General features: G+C 35.6%; 1 protein-coding gene across 5 annotated transcripts in view; it reads right to left on the bottom strand.

Moving 5' to 3' along the window:
* MAP4K5 (mitogen-activated protein kinase kinase kinase kinase 5) overlaps positions 1-27,983 on the bottom strand; it is a 195,416-nt gene that overhangs the window by 95,307 nt on the left and 72,126 nt on the right. For all 5 annotated transcript variants that reach the window (XR_008915019.1, XM_056810975.1, XM_056810976.1 and 2 more), the window contains exons 4-5: positions 13,321-13,411; positions 3,608-3,672 (exon numbers count right to left, since the gene is read on the bottom strand). Coding sequence is in view for 4 of the 5 variants with exons in the window: in XM_056810975.1 (XP_056666953.1) it covers positions 3,608-3,672; positions 13,321-13,411 (156 nt within the window). In the remaining variant the exon portion in view is untranslated. The remainder of the gene's footprint in view (positions 1-3,607; positions 3,673-13,320; positions 13,412-27,983) is intronic.

Genomic DNA, 27,983 nt, shown 5'->3' with positions numbered 1-27,983 from the left:
ACATTTTTCTAAATCTTCATTCTTCGCTGAACTCCAGTACCATATTTCCAAATGCCTAATGGACACTGCCACTGGACATAATGTAGGCTTCTCAAATTCATATATTCAAAATGGAAACCTTCATTTTTCCCTCAACAACCATCCTCCCCATTTCTATTAGAACTACTCTGCTACTGTTGACACCTCCACCTCTCCAAACCTCCTACTCAGTTAACAAGTCTTGTAACTACTAGCTCTTGCAGCTGTCCTACTCCCTTTTCACATAACCTTTATACTCTGACTCTGGCCCTTATCATCTCTTGCTCAGACTACTTCAGAAGCCTCTTAATTGGACTCATGGATTTTATATAATCTCTTTCCTTTTCAATGTATCCCTTCACAAGGCTGCCAAACTCATGTTCCTAAATTATAGATCTAACTATGTCACTAAATTTTTTTTTTCACTCTCAATGGCTCCCTACTGCTATGGGGATAAAAAAAAAAATACAACCTTGGGTCTGGGTCCAGTCTGGGTCCCACCTTCTTATCTAGTCATATTTCATATTACTTAACCTTCATAAACTTGCTATCGTAGTCACACTTCCCTACCAGATGTTCTTTTTTCATTCCATCTTTTGTCTTTGCAGAGATAATACCATATGCCCTGAAAGCACTCCTGGAGAATCTCAAGCTTCCTTTATAGCATATATTGGATACCACTTCCTACAAAAGGCCCGTTCCAGGACTCTTAATTATTAGCACTATCTCCTTCTTGAAATCATTTTATTAATATCTTGTATCTGCGAATTTGTACACATGTAAATGTCAAGCAGTTCTTGAAAGGCAAGACCTATTTTTTTGTCTTTGTCCTCAGTGGTCACAGTGTCTTACAGGTAGCACATACTTAAATGGTTGGTGAAATGAAATTTAAAAAGGGGAAAACATCACCCAGGAAATATGAATAATGTTTGTTAAGGTTGTTAAAGCCAAGGCCACAGGTGTAAGACCACAATGTGAGCAAACATCAAGGGAAGGCTTTCTTGAGCATGAGGTCAGGTGTGACACAGGAGTTTATAGGCAAACATTAGAAATGAAGATAATGAATAGAAGAGAGTAGAACAGGAACCAGAGCACAAGTAAGAATTTAACTTTGGCATGAAGAAGGGTCATCTCATCTTCTGAAACTGGAATAAAGAGAGTTCCCATGGGTGAAAAGGTAAAAAGGTAATGAGGTTTATATGAAAGTAGATGAAGAAATTCATAAAGGAAGGTCTTAATTTCCTTAGGAAAATAAAAGTCAAAATTATCAGTAAAAAATGTTTAGATGGAAGCTTCAAAAGAGAAAAGTTTTTGATGGCCACTGTAGGAAATATGAATACAGTCATTTTGGGAAAAGTAAAAGGAATGACATGCAAACTTTAGGGCTCATTTGGCCTTAAACAATATGAATTTTTAGTGGATCCATTTATTACAATTACAGAATAGTTAGAAAAGACATGTCAGGGATTGTTCATACTTGAGGACCAAGTAATATGTGAAAAGCAGGATAAGGAGAGCAAAAATGTCAAGGGGTAATGGCAATGAGCAGTTGAAATGGTTAGCTAAAGAGTCATTAGACTCTGAAGGAAAGAGAGTGAAGCCAAAACAAGACTGAAGCTGAAAGGGCTGGATGTTGTGATAAATATGAACAATTTTAGAAAGAATGAAGATGGGAAATAGAAGGAAATGAGATTATGATTAAAGAAATCAATTTAAGAATCCATGACCATGATAAGAGTATAGTTTGGGTTAATTAGGAGACCTAAGCCATCCCTTGTGGAAGGCAGAGATTAAAGTAAGATTGAAGTAAGCCTGGTGAACTAGGTTAACTAGGATGTTGGGGTGCCTGAAGAGACAGTAAAGAGATCCTCAATCCCAAGGATGAATGGAAAAGTTGTGGAAGGGAGTAAGGTGTGAGCCAGCTACTGAAATACTTGATAAAGGAAGTAGAGAATATATATGGAGGGCTAAGAGATGGCAGCAACAAAGATCAGAACAGGGTGAACTTCAAAGGAAGAGAGGCAGTTGAGTAATAGTAGCAGAGGGAAGGTCTGTAAATGGCAGAGAGAAGCCAGGGTTATGCCCACTGCTCTTGAATTAGCGGACACGCAGGACTTAAAAGAAATGACAACCAGTATTGGAGAAGGTACTGGTACCTCCTGAAAAAGACTACAAGAATGTGATTAGAGATATAGAACCAATGGTATGAATGATTAGAAGGCACAAGTCTTGTACCTTAAAAGCTTCCTTGGGAGAAGAAAAAAAAAGTTTTCAAAAGTCCCTTATAGGTTCTTTAAATATGTTTAAAAAAATAAATCAAGGCCACCCAAAGAATTAGAAATTGAGAGGATGTCCATGAATTGGGGAATAGCTGAACAAACTGTTGGTGATGGAATATTATTGTGCTATAAAAAATGATAAGCAGGATGATTTCAGAAAAAGCTGAAAAGGTCTACATGAACTGACGCAGAGCAAAATAAACAGAACCAGAAAAATATTGTACACAGGAACAGCAATATTGTACAATGATCAACTATGAAAGACTTCATTATTCTCAGCAATACAATTGAGCTGGGACAATTCTGAAGGACATATGACAAAGAATGCTAGCCACCTCCAGAGAAAGAACTGTTGGAATCAGATGCAGATCAAAGAATACTATCTTTCACATTAGTTTACTTACAGTTTTGTTTGGGGATTTTGGTTTTATGAGTATTCTCTTATATCAATAACCAAAAATGTTTTACATGATAATACATATGTATGTATATCATATATATCCAGATCAAATTGCTTACAATCTCTGAGAGATGGGAGGGAGACAATAATGCATCTTATAATTTCAGAAAACGTATATTGAAAATTATTACTGGGAAAATATCTTTGAATAAAAATGAATGTAAAAAACTAAAAGAAAAAGTCACCAAAGACAAGAGGTAAGAAATTTATAAAACTTTAAGTGAAAGGCCAATACTGGCTTTGCAGGTTCTAATAAAATTTTATATCTTTAGACTTGTCATTTCTCATGGGTTTTCTGAAATGTTCTGCTTTCTAAGTGATGTGTTGGCAAGTTTTCTAAGTTGGTTCTATTTGAGTCCTCCTCAAAGCATGTTGAAAGCATAGTGTATAGTCTGGTTACTAGAATTCTTTAGAGCTCTCCTAGTACTTTGTACCTCTCCTACACAACTATTTAAATATAACTTCAAAAGTGAGTTAATCAACCATTAGTTAATCAGAATAATCACCTAGGTTGACAAATGGATAAATGAACTTACATGATGTTAAAAATTTTTTCTATTTAAATGACTAACAAAAATAGTTACTTTTTACATTGGTGATAGTAATCAAAAAGTTCAAAATAGAAGTATATTTTTAAAAGTTTGACAATACATATTGATAAGATTCAAAATGGTGGTTAACTCAGAGGACAGGCAATATCTAATAGTAAATTTGAATTTCATTTCACAAATTTCTCATTTTAACTTGTTAAGTTATATTTTGCACATAAACAAATTTATTAGAAAACATTATCCAACACTTGTCTTTTTCATTGTGTAATTTTAAAAGTCTAAAAAAATGTATACAGTACCATGGTAAATGTCTTGAAGTGATCCACCACCACAATATTCCATACAGATCCACAATTTTTCCCGACTGTTATGAAAGAATAAGAAGATTTAAAAGTTAGATTATAATTCTTGACAATTGAAACATACCTAAAAAGTACCTTAGCATTTGGAGATTTTGGACTCTGAAAGACTTTGGTTCAAATCCTGCCTTAGTCATGTGGTGACAGTTATGACGTGGGGCAAATCACTCTCCAGGACTTCACTCAAATGAAAGAGTACTAGCAAATTTGCATTGGTAGAGAAAGTTCCCACATCTAGAATTCTCTAGGTCAATTAAATCACATGTCTGAAACAAAGAAACAAAAATCTTTCTAGAATGTGTTTCAAAAATTGTTTCTATTTCTCTTTCTTCATGAGCTTAAGGCTAAGGTAAGAATCAGGGCAGAGGACCATAGAATTATGTCCTTTCTTCAGTCAGAATTGATGAATGGTAAACTTCAGTAAAATTCAGAAAATGAATTTCTCCTAGCTAGGATAGTGTTAAACTGGTTTATTTAAAAAATTGTAGTTTCTTAATGTGTATAACATTACTGATACTAGTCTTAAGTACAATTGTAATCAAACTATTAATACTTCTCCTGATTTCCATTAAAGTATTTGAATACAACAAAAAGTCACAAACATCATTATATAAATATCATTCAATACAATTTAACAAGTATGTATTAAGGACCTAATATGTCAAAGTAGGGCAAATATGTGGCTTAAGTGGACAGAGCTCCTGACCTGGAGTAAGGAAGATCTGAGTTTAAATCTGACCACAGATTTAACGGCTGTGTGACCATGGACTAGTCATTTAACCTTTGTTTGCCTGTTTCTTCATTTCTAAAATGAGCTGGAGAAGTGAATGGCAAACTACTCCAGTATCTCTGTCAAGGAAATCCCCCAAAAGATATGATTGGGGATATAGACTCTTAAACAATCCCTGTAGTGCAAATATTAATAATATGGAAATAGGTCTTGATCAATAACACATGTAAAACCCAGTGGAATTGCTTGTTGGCTATGGGTGGGAGGAAGGGAGGAAAAGAACATGAATCATGTAACCATGGAAAATATTCTAAATAAAATAAATAAATGACCTAATTAATTAATTAATTAATTAAAAAAAAAGAAAATCACCCAAAAACCAAATTAGGTCATGAAGAGTTTCAAGGCCCAGTGTTACAAAGATCATACAGAAAAATTTTCTGTCCAGAAGGTATTTACCATGAAAAAGAAGGGAAGACATTATGTACAAGAGGGAGTAAATACAAAATATATACAAAATTAATTCAAAGTGATTTTTTTTGGATAAAATATTAATAGGGAGAAGGAAATCAGACAGATCATTCCAGGCGCTGGGACAGTTTGTAAAAGAACAAACAAAGAAGGAACATAGAGCAGTATTATCTAAGGAAATATAAAGCAGCAATTTTGGCAGAAATATAAAGTGTGTGAGGAGAAGCAATGTAAAATTTATTGGAAAAGATAGGCTACAGCCAGACTATATAGGGCTTTTAGGTGCCAGATGGATTTGTATTTTATTCTAAAGTCACTGAGAATTCCGGAATTGAAGAGTGATATGGATTAGGAGAAAAAAAAGTCAATTAATGGTAGTCTTGGTAACTGTATTTTTTCCCCTTAAAACCTTTACCTTCTGGGGCAGCTGGGTGGCTCAGCAGAGTGAGAGCCTGGTCAAGAGATGGGAGGTCCTAGGTTCAAATCTGGCCTCAGACACTTCCCAGCTGTGTGACCCTGGGCAAGTCACTTAACCCCCATTGCCTAGCCCTTACACTCTTCTGCCTTGGAACCAATAAACAATATTGATCCCAAGACTGAAGGTAAGGGTTTAAAAACAAACAAACAAACAAAAAAAAACAAAAAACCCTTTACCTTCCACCTCAGAATGAATACTAAGAATTGATTCCAAGGCAGAATAGTGATAAGGGGTAGGCAATGGAGATTAAGTGACCTGCCCAGGGTCACACAGCCATGAAGTGTCTGAGGCCAGATTTGAACCCAGGATCTCCCATCTCTGGGAGTAATTGTATTTAAAAAGAAACTAGATCTATAATATAAATAAATAATTTCTTCCTGAAATAAGATTTTTTCTTGTTCCTCTTTATATCATTTTAAACTATTTTGATTAAAGTTTCGTAGGAAAAATGCCTTTATTATTACTAAAAATACTGTGGTTAAGAAAATAATCAGTAGCCTTACATTAAAAAAATTTTTCATATCAACTAAGAAAAGACTTTTAAGAAAAACTTTTTAAACAGGACAACCTTAAAGTAGAAAAAAACTAATGCAAATCACATAATAACTGTACTTTAAAAGTAGACTTCGATCAAATAAATATTCTGCCCTTCTAGCCTAAATTAAGATATCAGTGGCTATTTGCTAAGGTAGCACTCCATCATTTTTTAGGAAATGAAATAGGCAACTTTCCCAGATAAAGGTATAAATAAACACTTCAACCATTTTAAATGAAAAAACAAATTTAAATACTGAAATATAGCACACAAAATGTAATTTAACCTCTCATTAATAATGTAGGGTCACCAAATTACAGAATTTGAGAATAAGAAAGAACCTTAGTAGGTTCTTATAAGTGGGTGGGTTTTGCATATGTTGCTCATTAGGTTTTTGTAGTTGAAATACAATGGTTTTTCATGCCATAAGTTATGGTTAAGAGCCCATACTAAAATAATAAAAATGAGAACTTTTTGTTCTTTATTGTTATTGGATTGTGGCTTTTGCTTCTAAGCCTTCACCTGTCTATGGTGGATAAAGTTTAGCTGCTAGTGGTGGGTTAGGTTGTACAACTTGTAAGTTTAGAAGATTTTTCTTTTTTTAGCATTAGTGGTTTCCTTGGTTTATTTGGGAGGAATATTAGTGGTATTTGGTTATATTGCTGCTACAGCTATGGAGGAGTACCCTGAGACTTGAATCGGAAATATTGTGGCTTTTAGTATGCTGTTATTTGCTTATGTGATATTTTGTCTACTGAGGCTGGGGTGAATACAGTTGTTGAGTTATTTGATTCTGTGTGTGTGTGTGGGGGGGTTGTACAGGTCAAGATTTTAGTGGTGTTTCTTTGTTACATGGTTGTGAGGGATGGGCTCCGGCTCTATTTGGGTAAATTTTGTTTATTACTATTTATGTTGTTTTAGAGGTAGTTTGTGGACATAGATTATTATGAATACTAAAATAAGAATAATTGAAATTATAAATGATAGGAAATATATTTTGATTAAGCCCTTTTGAATGGAGGTAATGTAATAGATGCTCCTATTAAGATATTTATGGTAACAGAGAAGTGTTGGAGTGATAACACCAGGAAATAAGTTAGAGGAAAAGCTAAGGTTTGCACTACTCCCCCTCACCCCACTTCCTGTGCCTCTCCCATGTGATCTTAACAGCTTTTCTCAAAGCGTAAGCTATCAGAAATTTTTTAAGGATTAATCTCACAATATAACTCTTCTGAAAGGGGTTTTAATCTTAATTTAAGGGAATTAAGGGAGGTGAGAGAGGGAAGAGGGAAATTAAGGTCTCCCTAATCTCCTATGGGGTTCAATATAGGGAAATAAAGTTATTTTGTATATGAGGGGATATTGCTGATAAACTGAAAAGGTTCTTCAAAGCTAAGCTCCAATCTTTTCAATATTAAGTCAATGAGTAGCCAGGAATCCAGAGCAAGCCTGTCTCTCAAACTCTTTCCTCCCTGTCAGCAGGAATAAAGTCTCTCAGTTCAGCTGCTATTTTTTCTCAACTGCCTTCTCATCAGCTTCTATTGGAATCTTCCTTCCTTCTGGTTGACTGAAGTTCCTTCAAAATTCCATCTCTTGCATTTGCTTCTCTGGTGTAGTAAGCTTTTTCTCACAGTAATTAAGCTTGACGTATAATGTGAGTGAAGTATCCTAATATGTTTGAGAAGTGGTGAGTATGATTTATTGTATTTGTAGTTTATTAGTTAATGAATTAAGTTCATTTAATATTACCTCCATGTGGTATAGCTAATCAACTAAATATTTTACTCCTGTAGAAAGAGCAATAATTATGGTTGCTGAAGTTTTGAGTATCAATGTCTAAGCCTACCATAAATATATGGTGAGCTTACAAAATAAAACCTAAAAATTCAATTGATATTATAGCTCAGACTATCCCTACATAACCAAAGGGTTCTTTTTTGCCTGAATAATATGTAATGATGTGTGAAATAATTCCATCTAGTGAATGAAACATGTCTTCAATACTGTGTATTGGATCCAAAGCTAAAGGGTGTTACGGGTAAGGCAATGGGAATTAAAGTACTTGCCTAAGGGCAGTGATGGTGAACATCTTAGAGATGGAATGCCTCCCCATACCCCAGACCAAGCACCATACCTGACCCACCCAGAGACTGTGTGATGCACCCCTTCTACCTAGTGCCAGGAACACCCCGGCCCACCCCCTTGCCCCACCCAGGGGAGGGAGAAAGCACTCCCATTGAGCTGCTGGGCAGAGGGGTGGGTGAAGTAACAATGTCTTCAGCAAGTGTAGAGAGGGAGAGGGAGGTGGTCTGAGCTCTCAGTTCCCCTCTAGCTTTGCCACATGCCCTTTGTGTGCTCCCATTGGACTACTGGGCAAAGGGGTAGGTGATGTGAAAAAATGTTTTCAAGTATGGTGGTAAGGGGCAGGGGAGTCTCTGTGCCTTTCTAGTAGCAAACCCTGGCGGGAAGCAGGGAGTAAAGGGCAGCCGAGTGCCCACAGAGAGGGCTCTGCATGCCATCTTAGGCACCTGTACCATAGGTTCACCATCACTGGCTTAGGGTCATAGCACTAGAAAGTGTCAAATACTAGATTTGAACTCAAGACCTCCTGTCTCTAGGCCTACCCCTCAATCCACTGATCCATCTGACTGCCCTCCAACCATGTCTTTAATTATCTATTTTAGAATTTTCCCAAAAATCAAAATCAATCAAATTTTTTCTTTTTTAAAAAATTAGAATATTTGTCCTTTCTAACCTTAGTTCCAGTTTTCCATTACCTTCTACTTGCCCAATTCTAATTTTTAAAGACTGAATTTCTTCCATGATCTTTTGATCCTACTTTTCCATTTGATCCATTCTACTTTTCAGGGCACTCTTTCTTCATTGGACTTTTTTGCCTGTTCTTACAGTAGGTCAAGTCTGCTTTTTAATCTGGTTATTTCTTCATTTGATTTCTGTGTCTTTTTCCATTTGACCAATTTGCTTTTTTAAGCTATTTTCTTTTTGCATTTCTTTCATTTCTTTTCCCTATTTTTAATTTGATTTTTTGAACTCCTTTTTGTGTTCTTCCAGAGTGTGAGACTAATTTCCATTTTTAGGGGAGGAAATTTGCATATGTTTTCCTGTTTCTCACCATTTCTTGTTGCTTCAGTTTTTTGCTATTATTCCACATAGAAATTTTCAAGAGTCAAGAGATTTTGCTGCTTCTGCTCATTTTCCCACTTGAGAACAATATAGATATGCAAGTTGCTAGCCATTTCTGTCAAGTTCTGGTTCACAGAATTTCACCATCCCTCAGAGGCCTCAGTGGACTCAGTCCTATGGAGCTCCAAGCCTCACCTCCAGGGCCTGGGAATTCCAAGAGTGGGCCTGAGGTGCTTTTTTGTTGATGTAGCCCATGTCCCAGGACCCCAAAGTTGCCTAGGTCCTGATTCACAGTGTTTTGCCTGGGGGCTATCTTTACTGCCACTACTGCACTGCAATAGAGGCCCAAGTGTTCCCACTGCCAAGGCCTGGAACTTCCTTCCAGGGGTGGGTCTACAGTGTTCTTTTGTTGATGTAGCCCATGTCCAAGGATCCCGAGGTTTCCCAGGTCCTGGTTCTGTGACTGGCACAGTAGGTGGGGGGAGCAGTTGGCCTATATTTTTCCTCGTGCAGTTTTGCCTCTTGTTTGTTCCCCCTTATATTGTGGAAATCCACTCTCTCTCTCCCTACTTTTCAAGTTGTGTTTGGTGGAAGAGTCCCCTCACTCATCCTCCTTTGACTCCTGTCCTTATGAGACGCCTTTTTTTTTTAAACCCTTTCTGTCTTGGAATCAATACTGGGTATTAGTTCCAAGGCAGAAGAGTGGTAAGGGCTAGGCAATGGGAGTTAAGTGACTTGCCCAGGGTCACACAGCTAGGGAGTATCTGAGGCCAGATTTGAACCTAGAACCTCCAGTCTCTAGGCCTGGCTCTCAATCTACTGAGACAGCCAGCTGCCCCCTATGAGGCGCCTTTTAAAGATCGATTTGGAAGGATATTGAGAGTAGTTTAAGGATTTTGCTGCTACTACATTGCCATCTTGGCTCCACTCCCCCACACAACCCCAGTTTTCCATTACCTTTAAGATATCACTGGCAAGGTCTCAACAATTCCATTTGCTAGGTCTTTCCACACATATAGATGGGAGTTTATTGGAACCAGATAACATATTTATTGATAACTATATACTCTCTTACTATATCCCTGTTTATCTTGGGTATCTCCATTAGCCATTTTTGTTCTGTTACTTTAAGTACAAAAGTCACTATACTCCGTACAGAAAACAGAAGCAAAGTAAGAACTTATAAGACTTCCCTCTGTTGTCAAATATTAACAGACCTGTCCAAAACAAAGGCCTTATAGCTCCTTTGATTGTTCTTTTTCTCCCAATCCAACAACAAAAAACAATCAAACCTTAGCAGTAGTGTGGAATGGAGCAGCAGAATGGAACAATCGTCCTGGAGTCAGAAAAAATCTGAGTTCAAATTCCACCTCAAGATACTGATTAGCTGTATAACTCTGGGCAAACAAACCACTTATCCTTCTATGTGCCCAAGCATATGTTAAATGAGGGGGTGGGGCTTGATGGACATTGAAGATGTCCAAGAGATCTAATCTATGATCCTAGAATCCCTTTTTTGTCATCCTAGGCTTATCTCATCAAATTCTGTTTAAGAGCTGCTCCAGGGTCAGATAAGTGGCTCAATGAATTGAGGGCCAGGAAATTCTCAGTCCAAATCTGGCCTCAGATACTTCCTAGCTGTGTGGACCCTCGGCAAGTCTGTTAACCATAATTGCCTAGCCCTAACCACTCTTCTGTCTTGGAACTAATACTTAGTATTGATTCTAAAACAGAAGGTAAGGGTTAATTTTTTTTTTTTAAGTCCTAACAGGTTGTATAATCTCCTCCTATATATCCCCTATGACTTGCCCTTGATTCTACCTACTTTTTTCTTTCTTTTTTAAAAAAATAAAACCTTACCTTCCATCTTGGAGTCAATATTGTGTATTGGCTCCAAGGCAGAAGAGTGGTAAGAGCTAAGCAATGGGGGAAGTATCTGAGGCCAGATTTGAACCCAGGACCTCCTATCTCTAGGCCTGTACCTATTTCTTTTTAAAGTCTAAATTGGTTGGTGAGTTTCCTATGCATCTGTATTGGTCCTTCAGAAAACTTCCATTTTTCCTTTTCACTGAAATTGTTTCCTTTAGATTCATAAGAATTTCATAACTGAGTATCTCCCATCCTTCTTGGGATGATAGAATTTTAGGTCATAGGAGACTGCTTATACTTCCTCTAAAATCAATGAAATGAACCTTCCCTAAATCTAGGCTGCATATCATACTATACGTAGTTTTCCTGTCCCTCTCTATCATAAATTTTAGGAAATGAAGCCTTTTTCAAGAATTTCCTTCATTTCCACTCCTTCCTATTAGTGAGAATCAGATCCAGAACAGAATTCCCCTTTTTGGTTCCTTCACTTTTTGAAGTTTGATATTATTATTATTTAAATTTATTTATTTTATATAGACTATTTTTCCATGGTTACATGATTCATATTCTTTCCTTCTCCTCTTCCCTCTCCCCATCCATAGCCAATGAGGAATCCAACTGGATTTTACATATATCATTGATGAAGGCCCATTTTCATATTATTAATATTTGTAATAGTGATCACTTAAGAGTCTACATCCCCAATCATTTTCCCATTGAACCATGTGGTCAAGGAATTGTTTTTGTTCTGTGTTTCTACTCCCACAGTTCTTTCTCTGGGTGTAGATAGCATTCTTTCTCTTAAGTACCTCAGAATTGTCCTGGGTCATTGTATTGCTGCTAGTAGAAAAGTCTATTACATTTGATTGTGCCATAATGTATCAATCTCTGCTTACAAATGTTTTCCTGGTTCTGCTCCTTTCACTCTGCATCAATTCCTGGAGGTCCTTCCAGTTCACATGGAATTCCTCCAATTCATTCAGTTCATTATTCCTTTCAGCAGAATAGTATTCCATCACTAAAAGATTCCACGATTTGTTCAGCCATTCCCCAATTGAAGGGCATACCCTCATTTTCCAATTCTTTGCCACCACAAAGAGTGTGGCTATAAATATTTTTGTACACATATTTTTCTGAAGGTTGATATTATTAAGGCAAATGAAGAAGTGACATTCTTTTCTGCTGCTGGCAGAAAGGGCTCCAATAGATATCTGGATAATTAAAGTCCCCCATCAATATGACATCATGCTTATGTAATAGTTTTGAGTGTTACAATTCTTCATCTATTTCCTGTTTCTATACAGATAGAACAATGATAAAATCACTTATGGTTGTCTCTTCACTGACCTATATCCAAAAACATCATGTTTCTCCCTCTGGTTCCTGGATTTCCTCATATAACTATATTTTCTTAATATCCAATGCTACATCGTTACCCTTTCCTTTTACTTATACTATTTCTTCTGAATATGTTAAATGCTGTTCAGAGCAGCATTGTGGTCAAATGTTTCAAATTTGCTTCCTTTTTTTTGACCTTTAGTTCATCTGACTTGTATAAACTATAGGTATTTGGGCACTTGAGACCAAAGTTTCTGTCTTAGACTTTGATATGAACTTCTAAGTATCTCAATTGCTCTTCTTCCTATAGAAAAGCAACTCTCTCTAGTATTTGGTGTAGTGAGTATAAATAAGCAGCTGTTTCCCTCCCTTTATTTTTTGTTTAAAGCTCTTCAAAAATTAGATTTTCAAAATTCCTGACAAATACATTCTTTTTTTTGGTATCTAAACATCAGTTATCATTGTCACTTTTCTTTATTTTTCTTTTGAAAATTTTATTTAGTCAATTTAGAACATTATTCCTTGGTTACAAGAATCATATTCTTTCCCTCCCTCCCCCTTGACAAATACATTCTTAATGTTCTAAGCCATAATCCAGAAGTCCAAATCCCATTCTCAGACAATTCTTTTTTAGTCATTGTTTATTTCACAGATAAAATTTTCTCTCCTATATATCTTACTTTCAATGAGCAAAAATGAAGTAAACAACCTATGTCCCTATGATCTTCAGTTTCTTCCCCAAAACTGTATAAACTTTGGCAGTACTCTTCAAGTATTTTCTAATAATGTTATTTGGGTTCAAATCATTATAAGAAATGAGCACTACTTCGGTTTCAATAATGTTTGAGAGGTTCTCTGTTATGTTTTGAGTATATTTCTGAATTTTTGTTGTGCTGACCTGGGCATTTATAGTTGCTAGATAGTGATCTCTCAACAAAGAAGGTGTTATTGTACATGGAAAAGGGGCTATTGGGGAGGTGTAGAAATTTGAAAATTCCAGAGAAACAGTATTAAAACAGAAAAACATAAATCATATGGCATTCAAATGAGAATAAGTTTAAAACACAAACAGAAGATAGATTTTTTACCTGAGATAGCTCCCAAAGTAAGCAACAATATTGCAGTGCTTGCATTCTTTAACCATATATATTTCTTGTTGAATTAGTGAAAAATCATCACCTGAAAAACAAAATGTTATATCAGTATCAAACTAGATTTCTGTATCCAAAATATTTTAAAAGATATTTCATTTTTGTGAGTTAGAAAATACCAGATGGTTACAGGGTTAAAAGATAATAATTTACAAAGGTTCACCACCCCCACCTCAGTTTATTATTGATACTTAGTAACATTTTCAATTATAACTTTATATGGAAAAAAATATTTGCCTTGTAGTAAGGGATTTCAAGCAGGGTATATAACAAGGTAGGCTGACAGCATGGGATGCTGCAAACCAAGATCCCACAGGGCAATGACAGGGACAACATTCCAAAGCTCCCAGGAGGGGAAGAATGGAACTGGCAGTAGGTGGACTCTTAATGAGAGAGAGAAGCTGCTTTGGCTCTAGCTGTCAAGATACCCAGAGAGTAGTTTTTTGGTATTTCTGGGGTGAACCTAGAAAGGCCGTCGGTTCCCTCTCTTTGGCTGTCTTGATATTTCTTCCTGTTCCTACTGCTGATGCTACAGAGAAAGTGGATTTCTACTGATTCTGGTGACATCTCTCTGGACTGCTGTCGGGAGCAAAGAAGGACTCTTGGTTATGAGATTTCTTTGGGCCCTTGTTGTCTTTGCCCCTACAAATCCCTCTCTAACTTTAATTACTCCTTTAATTAGTTAGGTTAAGATAATTTTAGAAAGTATAGGATTTTAATATCTGGCATATGTTGAAAGTAAATTATTCCCTGATTCCCTTCCATTCCTTTTCCCCTTTAGGCAAATAAACTTTTATTTTATATTTATATATTTGGAGCTGTGAACTTTAAATTACCCCACCCTACTTAGATCTTACTTTATGGTAAAGATAAAGCTGTAATCTCCTGATTGAACAATGAAGGTACTTAGTTCTTACTTTATAGTGAAGCTAGAACTTTCAGTTAAGTCTATTTTTAGATCTTAATAAAAAAAAAAAAGGTGTTAAGTAACTATAGTATTAGTCTCTCGGTAACCGAGGATGACGATTGTCTTTGTGCATTTTCATCTATGGTGTATGGGGTTAGGATAGATGAGAGTGCACAGAAACACTTGTGCGTGAAGGAGATTTAAGTGGAAGAGTCGATGCGCGGAGACAGTCCCACTCTCTCAGCTTGGGAAGCCTGGGTCCATTGGCATGAGAAATTGTTACTTCTGGAAACTTCCTGATGGCCGTGTTGTCTTTTGTGCTCCAACACGCCCTAAGCACTCCACAGTGCATTGAAGGTACATGGGATTTGGGCATTTCCACACTATACAGGGGTGAAAAAGCTCCTACCAAAAGCACAAGCTGATCTATCGTCCTCCACCCAACCTATGGAGCCAGAGTTAGAGCCAGTGCATGCCAGAATCAGTGAGCAAGAGGCACCTCTAGAGTGAGTAAGGGGTACCTCTAGGTCCTTGGGAGTTGACTAAGACCACCAAAGACCTGCCCCTGAGAGCAGCTACACCTGAAAACCCAGCAGGCTGGAGAGCTCAGACTGTGGGCACTCACAGAAAAATAGCACAGAGAAGGGAAGCAAACAACAGAAGCTGTCAAGATTTGAGAGTTTGCCTGAGGCAAAATCTTTGTTCCTTAGCTCCAGACACAGAGAGCCTACCCATCTCACTCAGATTTCTGACTAAAAAGGAAAGGAAAAACCTCCAGTGATGGCAAATTGTGCCCAGGAGCAACAACCTCTCTCCAAGAAAAAGAGGAAGAAGAGGTTGTCCCTGGAAAATTTTTACGGAGGAAAAACCCAGGCTACAGAAGTAATACAGAAGGAAACTCAAATAAACCCAAAACCTTCCCCAAAAATGGAAATTGTCCACAAGCTCTTGAGGAATTTAAATTAGAGTTTATCAAAAAGATGGAAGTCTTCTGGCAAGAAAAGTGGGAAATAATTCAAAGAGAAAATAATACTTTAAAGGACAAGAACTCCCAATTGGAGAAACAGCTGGAAGACACAAAAAGCAGGCTAGAACAAACCAAAAAGGAAAATCAAAATATTATAGTGGAAAATCAGTCCTTAAAGACCAGAATTGGGCAACAGGAAGACAATGATCTTGCAAAACAGCAAGAATTAATTAAGCAAAGTCAAAAACTGACAAAATAGAAGAAAACATAAAATATCTCACTGACAAGATGACAAATCAGGAAAACAGATCACAACAAGACAATTTGAGATCATTAGTCTACCTGAAAAGCCAGAAATAAACGGAAATCTTGATGTATATACTACAAGAAATCATCCAAGAAAACTACCCTGATGTTCTTGAACAAGGGGGCAAAATAAACATTGAAAGAGTTCACAGAACACCCTCTACACTAAATCCTCAAAAGACAACTACCAGGAATGTAATTGCCAAATTCAAGAGCTTTTAAGCTAAGGAGAAAATTCTACATCAAGTCAAAAAGAGACAATTCAGATACCAAGGAGCACCAATCAGGATCACGCAAAATCTGGCAGCTTACACACTAAAGGGCTGCAAGGCTTGGAACACAATATTCAGAAAGGTAAGAGAATTGAGTCGTCAATCAAGGATCATCTATCCATCAAAACATCAAAACAAAAAAATATACTTCAAGGGGAAAGGATGGGCATTCAACAAAATAGAAGATTTCCAAGTATTTATAAAGAAAAGACCAGAACTAAGTGGAAAGTTTGATATCCAAACACAAAGATCAAGAGAAACATGAAAAGGTAAATAAGAAAGAGAGGGAAAAGGGGGAAAATGTTTTTTTTAATTATTCAAACTTTCTTCTTTAAGGGCTACATTTAGATCAAATTATATCTATTAATATATGGGGAAAATGTTATTTGTAACTCTCAAAAATTATATTCACTATATAAGTGCTATAATATACAAATAAAGAAAAAGGGGGGTATTGAAGGTGGCATCAAGAGATACTTGAAGAAATAAAATAAATAGGATAATATTTATCACACAAAGATACACAAGAGAAGTGGAGGGGAAGAATACTCTTATGACAAGGAGAGGAAGAGAGTGCTAATAAGTAATACTTAAACCTTACTCTCAGTGAAATCAATTCTGAGAAGGAAGAGCATCTAGATCCATTGGGGTCTTAAATTCAATCTTATCCTACAGGGAAAGTAAGAAGGGAAAACTAAGGGGGGTAGAAGGGAGGAAGTACAAAAAGGGAGGGAAAGAGAAGGGGGAGGGAACTTAACAGACCCTAAAAAAACAAGAAGGGAACAAAAAGGGAGGGGCCAGAAAGGGAAGCATATCAAGGTAGGGGATTAGAGGGATTGATTAGAAGTAAACCACTGGTTTAAAAGGATATAGCAAAAGAAGAAAGGACAGAACTAGGAAAGGATATCAAAATGCTTGGGAATACACAAGTGACAATCATAACTTTGAATGTGAATGGGATGAACTCACCCATAAAACAAAAACAAATAGGAAAGTGGATTAGAATCCAAAATCCTACCATTTGGTGTCTAAAAGAAACACACCTGAGTCAGGTAGATACTCACAAGGTTAGAATCAAAGGTTGGAGCAAAACCTATGGGCCTCAACTGACAGAAAGAAGGTAGTAGTTGCAATCATGATATCTGACAAAGACAAAGTAAAAATAGATCTGATTAAAAGGGATAGGGAAGGTAAATATATCCTGATAAAAGGGAGGATAGACAATGAGAAAATATCAGTAATCAACATGTATGCACCAAATGGTATATAGCATCCAAATTTCTAAAGGAAAAACTAGTGGAAATTGAAGGAGGAAATAGTAAAACTATATTAGTGGATATCTGAACCTGCAACTATCAAATTTAGATAAATCAAATAAAAAAATAAGAAAGAGGTAAAAGATGTGAATGAAATCTTGGAAAAATTAGAGTTAATAGATATATGGAGAAAAATAAATAGGGACAAAAAAGAATACACCTTTTCAGCACACGTGGTACATTCACAAAGATTGACCATGTAGTAGGTCATAGAAACATGGCAAACAAATGCAGATAAGTAGAAATAATAAATGCAACCTTTTCAGATCATAATGCAATAAAAATAATGATCAGTAAGGGTACATGGAGAGCCAAATCAAAAATTAATTGGAAATTAAATAATATGATTCTCTAAAATCGGTTAGAAAGTAAATCATAGAAACAATTAATAATTTCATTGAAGAAAATGACAATGATGAGACATCCTTTCAAACTCTGTAAGATGCATCTAAAGCAGTACTCAGGGGGAAATTTACATCCTTGAGTTCATATATTAACAAATTAGGGAGGGCAGAGACCAATTAATTGGAAATGCAAATCAAAAAACTTGAAAGCAAACAAATTTAAAAACCCCAGAAGAAAACGAAATTAGAGATCCTAAAAATTAAGGGAGAAATTAATAAAATCGAAAGTGAAAGAACTATTGAACTAATAAATAAGACTAGAAATTGGTATTTTGAAAAGACAAACAAAATAGCAAAGTAATGGTCAATCTAATAAAAAAAGGGAAGAAAACCAAATTAATAGCATCATAGATGAAAAGGGAGAATTCACCTCCAATGAAGAGGAAATTAAGGCAATCATTAAAAACTTTTGCCCAATTATATGGCAATAAATATGCCAATCTAGGTGATATGGATGAATATTTACAAAAATATAAATTGCCTATATTAACAGAAGAATAAATAGAATTCTTAAATAATCCCATATCAGAAAAGGAAACTGAACAAACCATCAAAGAACTCCCTAAGAAAAAATCCCCAGGGCCTGATGGATTCACAAGTGAATTCTATCAAACATTCAAAGAACAGCTAATCCCAATGCAATACAAATTATTTGACATAATAAGCAAAGAGGGAGTTCTACCAAATTCCTTTGATGACACAAATATGGTACTGATTCCAAAGCTTGGCAGGTCAAAAACAGAGAAAGAAAACTATAGATCGATTTCCTTAATGAACATAGATGCAAAAATCTTAAATAGGATAGTAGCAAAAAGACTCAAGTAAGTCATCACAAGGGTTATTCACTATGACCAGGTGGGATTTATACCAGGAATATAAGGATGGTTCAATATTAGGAAAACCATCTACATAATTGACCACATCAACAAGCAAACCAACAAAAATCACATGATTATCTCAATAGATGCAGAATAAGCCTTTGAAAAAATACAACACTCATTCCTATTGAAAACCCTAAAAAGAATAGGAATAGAAGGGTCTTTCCTAAAAATAATAAACAGTATTCATCTAAAACCATCAGCCAACATCATCTGCAATGGGGATCAACAAGATGCATTGCCAATAAGATCAGGGGTAAAACAAGGATGTCCATTATTACTGCAATTATTTAACATTGTACTAGAAACACTAGCAGTAGAAATTAGAGAAGAAAAAGAAATTGAAGGTATTAAAATTGGCAACAAAGAGACCAAGCTATCACTCTTTGTGGATGATATGATGGTCTACTTAAAGAATCCTAGAGAATCAACTAAAAAGCTAGTGGAAATAATCAACAATTTTAGCATTGCTGGGAGCCCTGCAATATAAAAATTAAAAGAACCAAGAGATCAAAGACCCCCAGAGAGTTCAGGAAATAACAATGACAACAACAATAAACTAAACCCTGAGGCATTACCCAGCGCCAGATTAGAGGGGTAAAAAGCTTACATACAGCTTCTAGAGAAACCTGAGAGGATAAGAGTATTGAAAGTTCGAGGGACCTTGCAATACAGAAAATTAAAGGAACCTCAAGAGTAGTGGTTCTCAACCTCTCAATTTGTAGCAATGAGAATACATAATGCATATCAGGTATTTACATTCAGAATCATATCTGTAGCAAAATTACAGTTTTGAAGTAGCCACCAAAATAATTTTTTGGTTTGGGGTCACTGCAACATGAGGAACTGTATTTCGGGGTCACGGCATTAGAAAGGTTGAGAACCACTGCTCTGGAGAGCTCAGTTTAAATTAAACAAATTAAACCTTTGAGACACATTATTGCCCATACACAAGGAAAAGAACTTGACCTTTGCATAAAATTGATTATTAAGAAATTAGCCAGTAAAAAAAAAAAAGTGAGTAAGCAAAAGAGAAAGAACTCATGTGCAAATAGCTTCTTTGAAAATAGAGATCAGAGTTAAAATTCAGAAGACAATGAAATTAAAGCATACATTTCTAAAATCTTAAAGGAAAACATAAAATGGACACAACTCCTAAAAGAGGTTTGAGGGAAAAAAAGATTTAAAGTCTTTAAAAACCAAATGAAAGAAGTTTAGGGAAAACTGGAAAAAATAAAAATACAAAAAATTTATAGAAAATTGCAAAAAACCAACCAATTGGAAAAAATATCCAAAAACTCACTGAAGAAAATAATTGATTAAAAGTTACAGTTGGTCAGGAGGCAAGTTATACCTTCTTAACAATAAGAAATTATAAAACAAAATAAAAAAATAAAAAATAGGAAATATCTTATTCAAAAAGCAACAGACTTGGAAAAAAACATTGAGAAGAGACAATGTAAGAATTCCTGGAGTAACTGAAAGTTATGATCAAAAAGAGCTTTTAAAGAAAATATCCTGAAGAAATTATTAAAGAAAACTGTCCTGAAGTTTTGGAACTAGAAGATAAAGTAGAACTTGAAAGAATTCATTGTTCATTCACCTGTAAGAGATTCCAACAGGAAAACATGCAGGATGATTATAGCTATGTTTTTTAACTCCTAGGTTAAGCCAGAAAAATAATAAGCCACTAAAAAGAAACAGTTTAATTACTGTAGAGATGCAATTAGGATAATGCAAGACTTAGCATCTTCTACATTAAAACAATGAAAAGCCTGGAATGCATCATATTGAAGCAGAAAGGAGATGGGTTTACAACCAAGAATAAACTCTCCAGCAAAGCTGAGTATCATAATATAAAAAAAAGAAATGGTCATTTAAAGAAATAAAAGACTTACAAATATTTTTTAGGATAAAACCAGAACTGAACAAAAAATTTTATATATGAGAATGAGAAGAAAAATAAGAGGATGCATGAAAGACGATTTATAAAGGATTTAATAAGGCCACATTTACTACTCATATGAGACAATTGCATGTTTAAAACTTTAAAATGGTATCATTAATTGATTGGTTTGAAGAAGCATTTATAGATAGAAGCTTCAAGGTCAAAGTGAATATAATAAAATGAGTTAAAAACCAAAATAAAATTAGATGGGGAGATATAAATTGAAATAATTACCTCATTAAACGAGACATAAATAAATGTTACAATGAAATAAAGGAAGGAATGATGGTTAATTAGTATCTTATTCTTATCAGATGTGGGTAAAAGAGAGAATAATTAAATACATATACAAGGGTGAAAATTTTCTTATAAGGAGATAGGAAGCCTAGAGATAAAGAGGGAATCTTGGTAGGACATATAGATCAAGAAAAAGAAGGATAAGATAAGGGAGAGAATTATACAGGTTGTTTATATTAACAAAAAAGAAGATAAGAGAGGGATAATGGAGGGACTCAAAAGGGTTAATAGATTAACAACTAGGAGGGTAAGAGGACGAGAACAGGGAAGGAACCCTTAAAAGAGTGGAGGAGAAAAATAAAGGTTGGACTGAAGAAGAAGTGGGCATTAGGAAGGCAGTACCAATAAACAAAAAAAATATTTTTCTCAGTGGCACATGGTACTTTTCCAAAAATTGACAAAAATGTATAATTAAATGCAGAAAAATAGAAATATTAAATTAATTCATCCTTTTCATATCACAAGACAATAAAATTTTTATTTAATAAGGTACCATGGAATCACAATGAAAATTAATTGGAGTCTAAATAACTTAATCTCAAAGAATCAGTAGACTAAAAAAACAGGTCATAGAAACAATAAATAATTTTATTAAAGAAAATTATAACAATGAAACAAAGCAAAACTTATGAGATACAGCAAGAGAAAAATTTATATTTCTAAATGCTTGTATCAATAAAATAAAGAATAGATCAATGAGTTGGCTATATAATTTTTAAAACTAGAAAAAGGAAGAGGATGTCCTGAACAGAATCCAAAAGGAAAAGGGATGTCCTAGAGATGATGAAATTGTCTTCCATTTCTAGTACTTTACAATTTCTGTGTCTGGATTGTACCTCATTTTACAATTACTTAGAATCACTTGCTCCTTTCAAAAGTTTGCTTAAGTGATGTCTTTTACATGAACTTTTTCTGATTACATCCCTTCCCATATTGCCAGAAGTACTTTCTCCTCCTAAAAAAATTAAAACTTGTATTTATTTTGTACATACTTATTTATATATATGTTCTCTCCTCCAATAATATAAACTCTTTCAGAGTAATTTTTTGTATTGCCAGTATATAGTTCCTGGCACATAGTAGTTGCTTAAATGCTTGCTGATTAGACTGAATAGCATGGGATTATATGAGGTCTTGGAAAACTGTAGTCACTTAAATAGGATTTTCATTCACTCAAAAGAGTTTTGAGGAATACATACAGGAAAAAAACAAGTGGTCATATTTTTCAGATTATCATATTCAACTGGAATGATAGCCCATGGAACTGATACCATAATTACATATGCCTTGCACAGGCACTGTAGAAAGACAAAGATCTGGAACAAAAACTGACTAGGAGGAAAAAAAGCCTTTTAGAAATTCAACAATGTTTTTACAGACTGAATCATCTCTGAAACAAAAGTTTCTGGTAGAAAAAGAACTGTTGGATTCAGATGCAAATTAAAGCCTACTATCTCCCATATTAGTTTATTTACAGTTTTATTTCAGAGTTTTGGTTTTCTATGAATATTCTATTACAATGATAGCCAATAAGGAAGTATAATCCAATGAACATGATAACGCATGTATATGCGTCTACATGATGACATGTAGATCAAATTACTTACTATATTTGAGAAGGGAGAGGGAATAAAGGGAGGGAGACAATTTGGATCATATAATTTTAGAAAATGTATGTTGAAAATTGTTATTGCAAATAAATGTAATTGAGAATCAAAAAATGTAGGTAGGGTTCTAAGGTCTACCTCACTTATCGGTGAATCAATTGATAGACTAGTAGGTACTAAGAAAATTTCCTACAACCCTTAAACAATACAATCATATATAATTAGCTGGTAAACACACTTTATCAAGTGAAAACTACTCTCTATTTGGGGGGAAGAAAAAAATACTACAATTGTCTCAGAGATCAGTCATTTCTTTGAGTTTACGTTAATAAACAAAGTTTGGCCAGTTTTGATATCAAAGTTTAGCAGATGAAGATGCCTTGAGAAGACAAAACCTGTATCAAAGGGAAGGGGCAAGAAAAGGGGAGAGAGGAGAATTCATGAGAAAAATTATATTCCTTTCTCCAATCAGACAAGTAGAAAGCAATGTGTCCAACCAGAAGCACAGAGATAAAAAGAACAGAAGAATGCAGAGAAAGGAGGAGAAGTAAGGAGGGAGAAGAAATTTACCACACTCTGACAATCCAATAAACAATTATTTCTTTTTTCTTCTTTTGAATATTTTTCCATAGTTACATGATTCTTGATTCCCCTTTTCCCCTCCCTACTCCCAGAGGTGACAAGCAATTCCACTAAGTTATATGTGTATCATAGTTTAAAACCTATTTCCATGCTATTCATATTTGCAATAGAGTGATCCTTTAATATTAAAACCCTAAACATATTTCTATCAAACTACATGATCAATCATGTTTTTCTTCTGCGTTTCTGTTCCCACAGTTCTTTCTCTGGATGTGGATAGCGTTCTTTCTTCTAAGTTCTCTTGGATTTTCCTAGGTTATTGCATTGCTGCTAGTAGAAAAGTCTATTGCATTTGATTGTGCCACAATGTCTTAGTCTCTGTGTACAATGTTCTCCTGGTTCTGCTCCTTTAGCTATGCATCAATTCCTGGAGGTCGTTCCAGTTCACACAGAAATTCTCCAGTTCATCATTCCTTTCAGCACAATTGTATTCCATCACCATCAGATATCAAAATTGTTCAGTCATTCCCCAATCGATGGCCACTTCCTCATTTTTCAATTTTTTACCATCGAGCACAACTATAAATATTTTTTTACAAGTCTTTTTCTTTATTATCTCTTTTGAGTAAAAACCCAGCGGTGGTATGGCTGGATCAAAGAGAAGGCATTTTTAAAAATTAAGTTTATTTATTTAATTAATTTAGAATATTTTTTCATGATTACATGATTTCATTATCTTTCCCTCCTCTCCTTCCACCCCCTTCCTGTAGCCAATGAACAATTCCACTGGATTTTACATGTGTCACTGATCAAGACCTATTTCCATATTATTAATATTTGCACTAAAGTGATCCGTTTTAGAGTCTGCAACCCTAATCATATCCCTATCAACTCATGTGATCAAACAGTTGTTTTCCTTCTGTGTTTCTACTCCTACAGCTCTTTCTCTGGATGTGGAGAGTGTTCTTTCTCCTAAGTCCCTCAGAATTGTCCTGGATCATTGCCATTGCTGCTACTAGAGAAGTCCATTACATTCGATTGTACCACAGTGTATCAGTCTCTGTATACAATGTTCTTCTGGTTCTGATCCTTTCACTCTGATGAGATAATCTGAATCAATTCCTGAAGGTCATTCCAGTTCACCTGGACAATAGTATTCCATCACCAACATATAACACAATTTGTTCAGCTATTCCCCAGTTGAAGGGCATCCCCTCATTTTACAATTTTTTGTAAAATTTAAATCCCTTTGTGCATAGTTCCAAACTGCCCTCCAGGTCCATGGTTGGACCAATTCACAACTCCACCAGCAATTCATTAATGTCCCAATTTTGCCACATCTTCTCCAATATTTATTGCTTTTCTTTGCTGTCATATTCACCAGTCTGCTAGATGCAAGGTGGCACCTCAGAGTTGTTTTAATTTGTATTTCTCTAATCAGGAGGGATTTAGAACACTTTTTCACGTGCTTAATAAACATTTATTAAGAGTCTTCTATACCCCAGGCACTATGCTAAGCACTGGCCACACAATAAAAGACAGTCTCTGCCCTCAAGGAGTTTACAATCAAATAGGGGAACATCACACAAAAATGAGGTAGGAAAGAGAGAGAGAAATAGAGAGAGAGAGAGAGAGAGAGAGAGTGTATGTGTGGGTGTGCGCGTGCACATGTGCTCGAATTCTTGTACAAGGGCATCTGGTTCAAAGCAATTGGAAAAAAAGAGGCAGAACGAAAGAGGCAATGTGAAGTGAACCCAAAAGTTGATGCCCTCTAGAAAGGAATGCATAGGGTAGAGTTTGTTACTCTACTCTCTAGCCCTCCAATCAGAGGAGAGAAGAGGCTGAGAGAGATGGTGTCCATCTAGGCTTGAGCAAGCTGTATGGTAATGAGATTATAGGTGACAGGGCTTAACCTGGGTGTAGCATTTTGTTAGCAGATTGTGGGTTTTTTTGGGGGGGAGGGGTGCAGGGCAGCTGGCACAGAGTGTACTGAGATAGAAATATGATGGTCTCAAAGTACAGAAACAAACTTTTTTTTGGCATGCCAATGAATCCAACTAAAAAACTAGAAATAGAACAAATTTTAAATCCCCAATTAACGAATGAATTGGAAATCCTAAAAGTGAAAGGAGAAATAAATAAAACTGAAAAAGAACTACTGAATTAATAAATATGATTAGGAGTTGGTTTTATGAAAAAAAAAAACAAATGAAGCAAATAAAAGTATTAATTAATTTGATTTAAAAGAGGAATAAAATAAATCAATGAACTCCCCAAGAAAAAATTCCCAGGACCATATGGGTTCACAAATGAAGTCTGTCTAGGAACTATTTATCTCCATACTATATAAATGATTTGGGGAAAATAAGTAGAGAAGGAATCCTATCAAATTCTTTTTATGGCATAAATATGATGTTATTACCTAAGCCATGTAAAAATGGAGATTTGAATCCTGGACTTCAATCCCCAGAAGTCCTTGCTCTAGTTCCCAGGATGCCCTCTAGTCTCACCTGAGTTCCCACCTGCGTGGGATCAAAATTTCTATTTAAACTGGCTGTAAAGTCTACTGGGTCTCTATTCCTACTTCCGCTTCTTAGCACGCGCAGCTCTCTACCTAGCAGGCAAGATGCGAGTGGTTGTGAATGGCTCTCTGGGCCTAGACACGTGCTTTCTTATTTTGTATTTTCTTTATTTCTTAATCTTAAATAAACCTCTAAAAAACATAAACTTCTAGCAGAGAAACAATTTTTAACTGCCACAGTTTTGGCTTACCACTTCGGGAAAATGAAATACCCTCAATCTTCTGATCTTTTGTCTACTGTAACTAATAGCTAGTGCCTAGTTTGTTTGTTTTTAAGCCACATTTCTCCAAGATGATTTTTTTAGAAAACCATCTTGATCAGCTCTGGCCTGCAGCCATCCACTTCAGACTTCCTTGATTCAATATCGTTCACCTGCCTGCCCTTCCTGCCCGGCCGGATAAGCTCCTGTTCCCAGCTTCCAGACCTATTTGACTCAGATCTCCATCACCTAGTGACACACTGCCCTGGCCCAGCAAACTCTAGCCTCAGAGCAGACTGCTCATCGCCCCAGGCCCAGGACTCATTTCTATCAGCTGGTAAAAAAAATGGGGCAATTTTCCCTTAGGCTACGATTAGCCTCCACTTGGACTGGAGACAGGGGATCACAGAAGGGGAGAAAGAAAGGGAAAGAAGGTAGAGGCTTTTCCAAACTAGAACTTATAACCATGACTGATTTAAAAGGATATCTTTTAATTTCACTGATCCTTTTATTTACTTCACCTGCGTGCCAGGGGAAAAATTCAGCTCCATGCAACTTCAACCTTGGAGGGGCAGTTGGGTGTCTCAGGGGATTGAGAGCCAGGCCTAGAGATGGGAGGTCCTGGGTTGAAATCTGGCCTCGGACACTTCCTGGCAGAGTGACCCTGGATGGGTTGCTTAAACCCCATTGCCTAACCATTACCAATCTCCTGCCTTCTGACAATAGGCATCTAAATGCATAAAAACCCAAGGAACTTTAAAGAGACTGAAGGTTATATTTTAAGGCATTTCAGACTCCAATGTTTTATAAAAATCTCTGTATTCTATTGCATTTTGCTGATTGTTTTGTTTAAGATTTAACTTTGTGATTTTAAGTTCATGTATTATTGCATTCCATACTATTCTGTTACACTGAATCATTTTAATGTACTGGGTTTTAACTACTGTTCAATTCTGTTGCTTTTCCCCTATAACCATTCTGAACAAACACTGACTAAGCCCATATAAAAAACAGCTTTTCTATTTTTGACTTTGTAAATTGTCACATAGAAAATAGATGGACTCCATCAGAAAAGTATTACAAGCACCTTTGGAAAATTTAAAGAGCTAATTATCTCAAATCGATTTTAAGGGTTTTTTAGACATGATTTTTAAAATTTTCTTAACCATCTCTGGTCATTTTTGCCTGCCCCTAACATGAGGTGTAAGGCCCATTCTAGTAGCTGAAGTGAAATACAATTATAACCCCCACTCTTCACACATTTCTAAAAATGTGAATGGAAGTTGGGCAGTTAATGCCAGGTCATTTATACCCCTAGAAGCCTCCAAAAAGGAGCACCTCTCATTTATAACTCTTCAGCTCACTACTTAACTTCCACTAGAATGATATCTAGATTTCTTAATGATGTTCTAAACCCAAAACGAGTTTACTTTGTTTAAAAATATGTTTACCAAGGTCGAAAGATTTGCTACGTTTGTAAAAACGGTGACAAATATCCATCAATTCATACATAGGCTTTTAAAAATGCCATACAGAAACTTATGTGAAATATGATAGTGGGTTTGTTTGCTATTGTAATTATCTGGGCTATTGAGAATTTTGGGGATATTGATATCTACATATTTATACAACTGTTCTTTATAAAAAAAAAACAAACTGTTACCTTGTGAAATTCACAGTGGATCGTGGCCAGATATGAAGAGGAAATGGATCTCATTTTTGGTGAGAAAGCCTTGTATTCTATATTTTCTTAGCTGACACAGTGTGTCAATGATTATAAGCTATATTTATGAATTTTAAAACTCTTTATTATATTTTTCTTGCATGTGCAATATATTATTTCAGTTTTTTTGTATTTTTTCTCTCCTTTTTATATTTGAAGCACATGTCACCAGCATTAAAATTTTTCTTTAACTTTTTGATTTAGCAGTAATATAAGTTTAAGATACATTTGCTAATGCATGCCCCCAAAAGCTTGAGACTATAAAAATGATGCCACTAATTATTAAAAAAAATTATGGAACTTTGCTTAATAATTCTGTCTGATTCCATGACAAGATATACACAAAAGAGCCATTGCATAAGGCCAAAGATAAACCAATCCAGGATGGATTGATGCACTTCTAAGCCAATACAAAGGTCTTGAACCTAGTGTGAAGACTTGAGGTTGCTATGTTTAACATTTGTTATGACATAGGCCTTCCTTGTGTCCACACTCACTCTGAAAATACTTACAGACAAGTATCCCTGAACTTGTCTCCTACTTGTCTCCTATAATCTGATCCCTTTTCTGTCTTTCATAGTGTGGCAAACTTTCTGTAGTCCTAGCTACTAA

This window comes from Monodelphis domestica, chromosome 1 (genome assembly GCF_027887165.1).
Source record: "Monodelphis domestica isolate mMonDom1 chromosome 1, mMonDom1.pri, whole genome shotgun sequence".
NCBI classification, from domain to species: domain Eukaryota; kingdom Metazoa; phylum Chordata; class Mammalia; order Didelphimorphia; family Didelphidae; genus Monodelphis; species Monodelphis domestica.
Note: the sequence above shows the minus strand (reverse complement) of the source record. Positions and strands in the feature narration are given on the sequence as shown.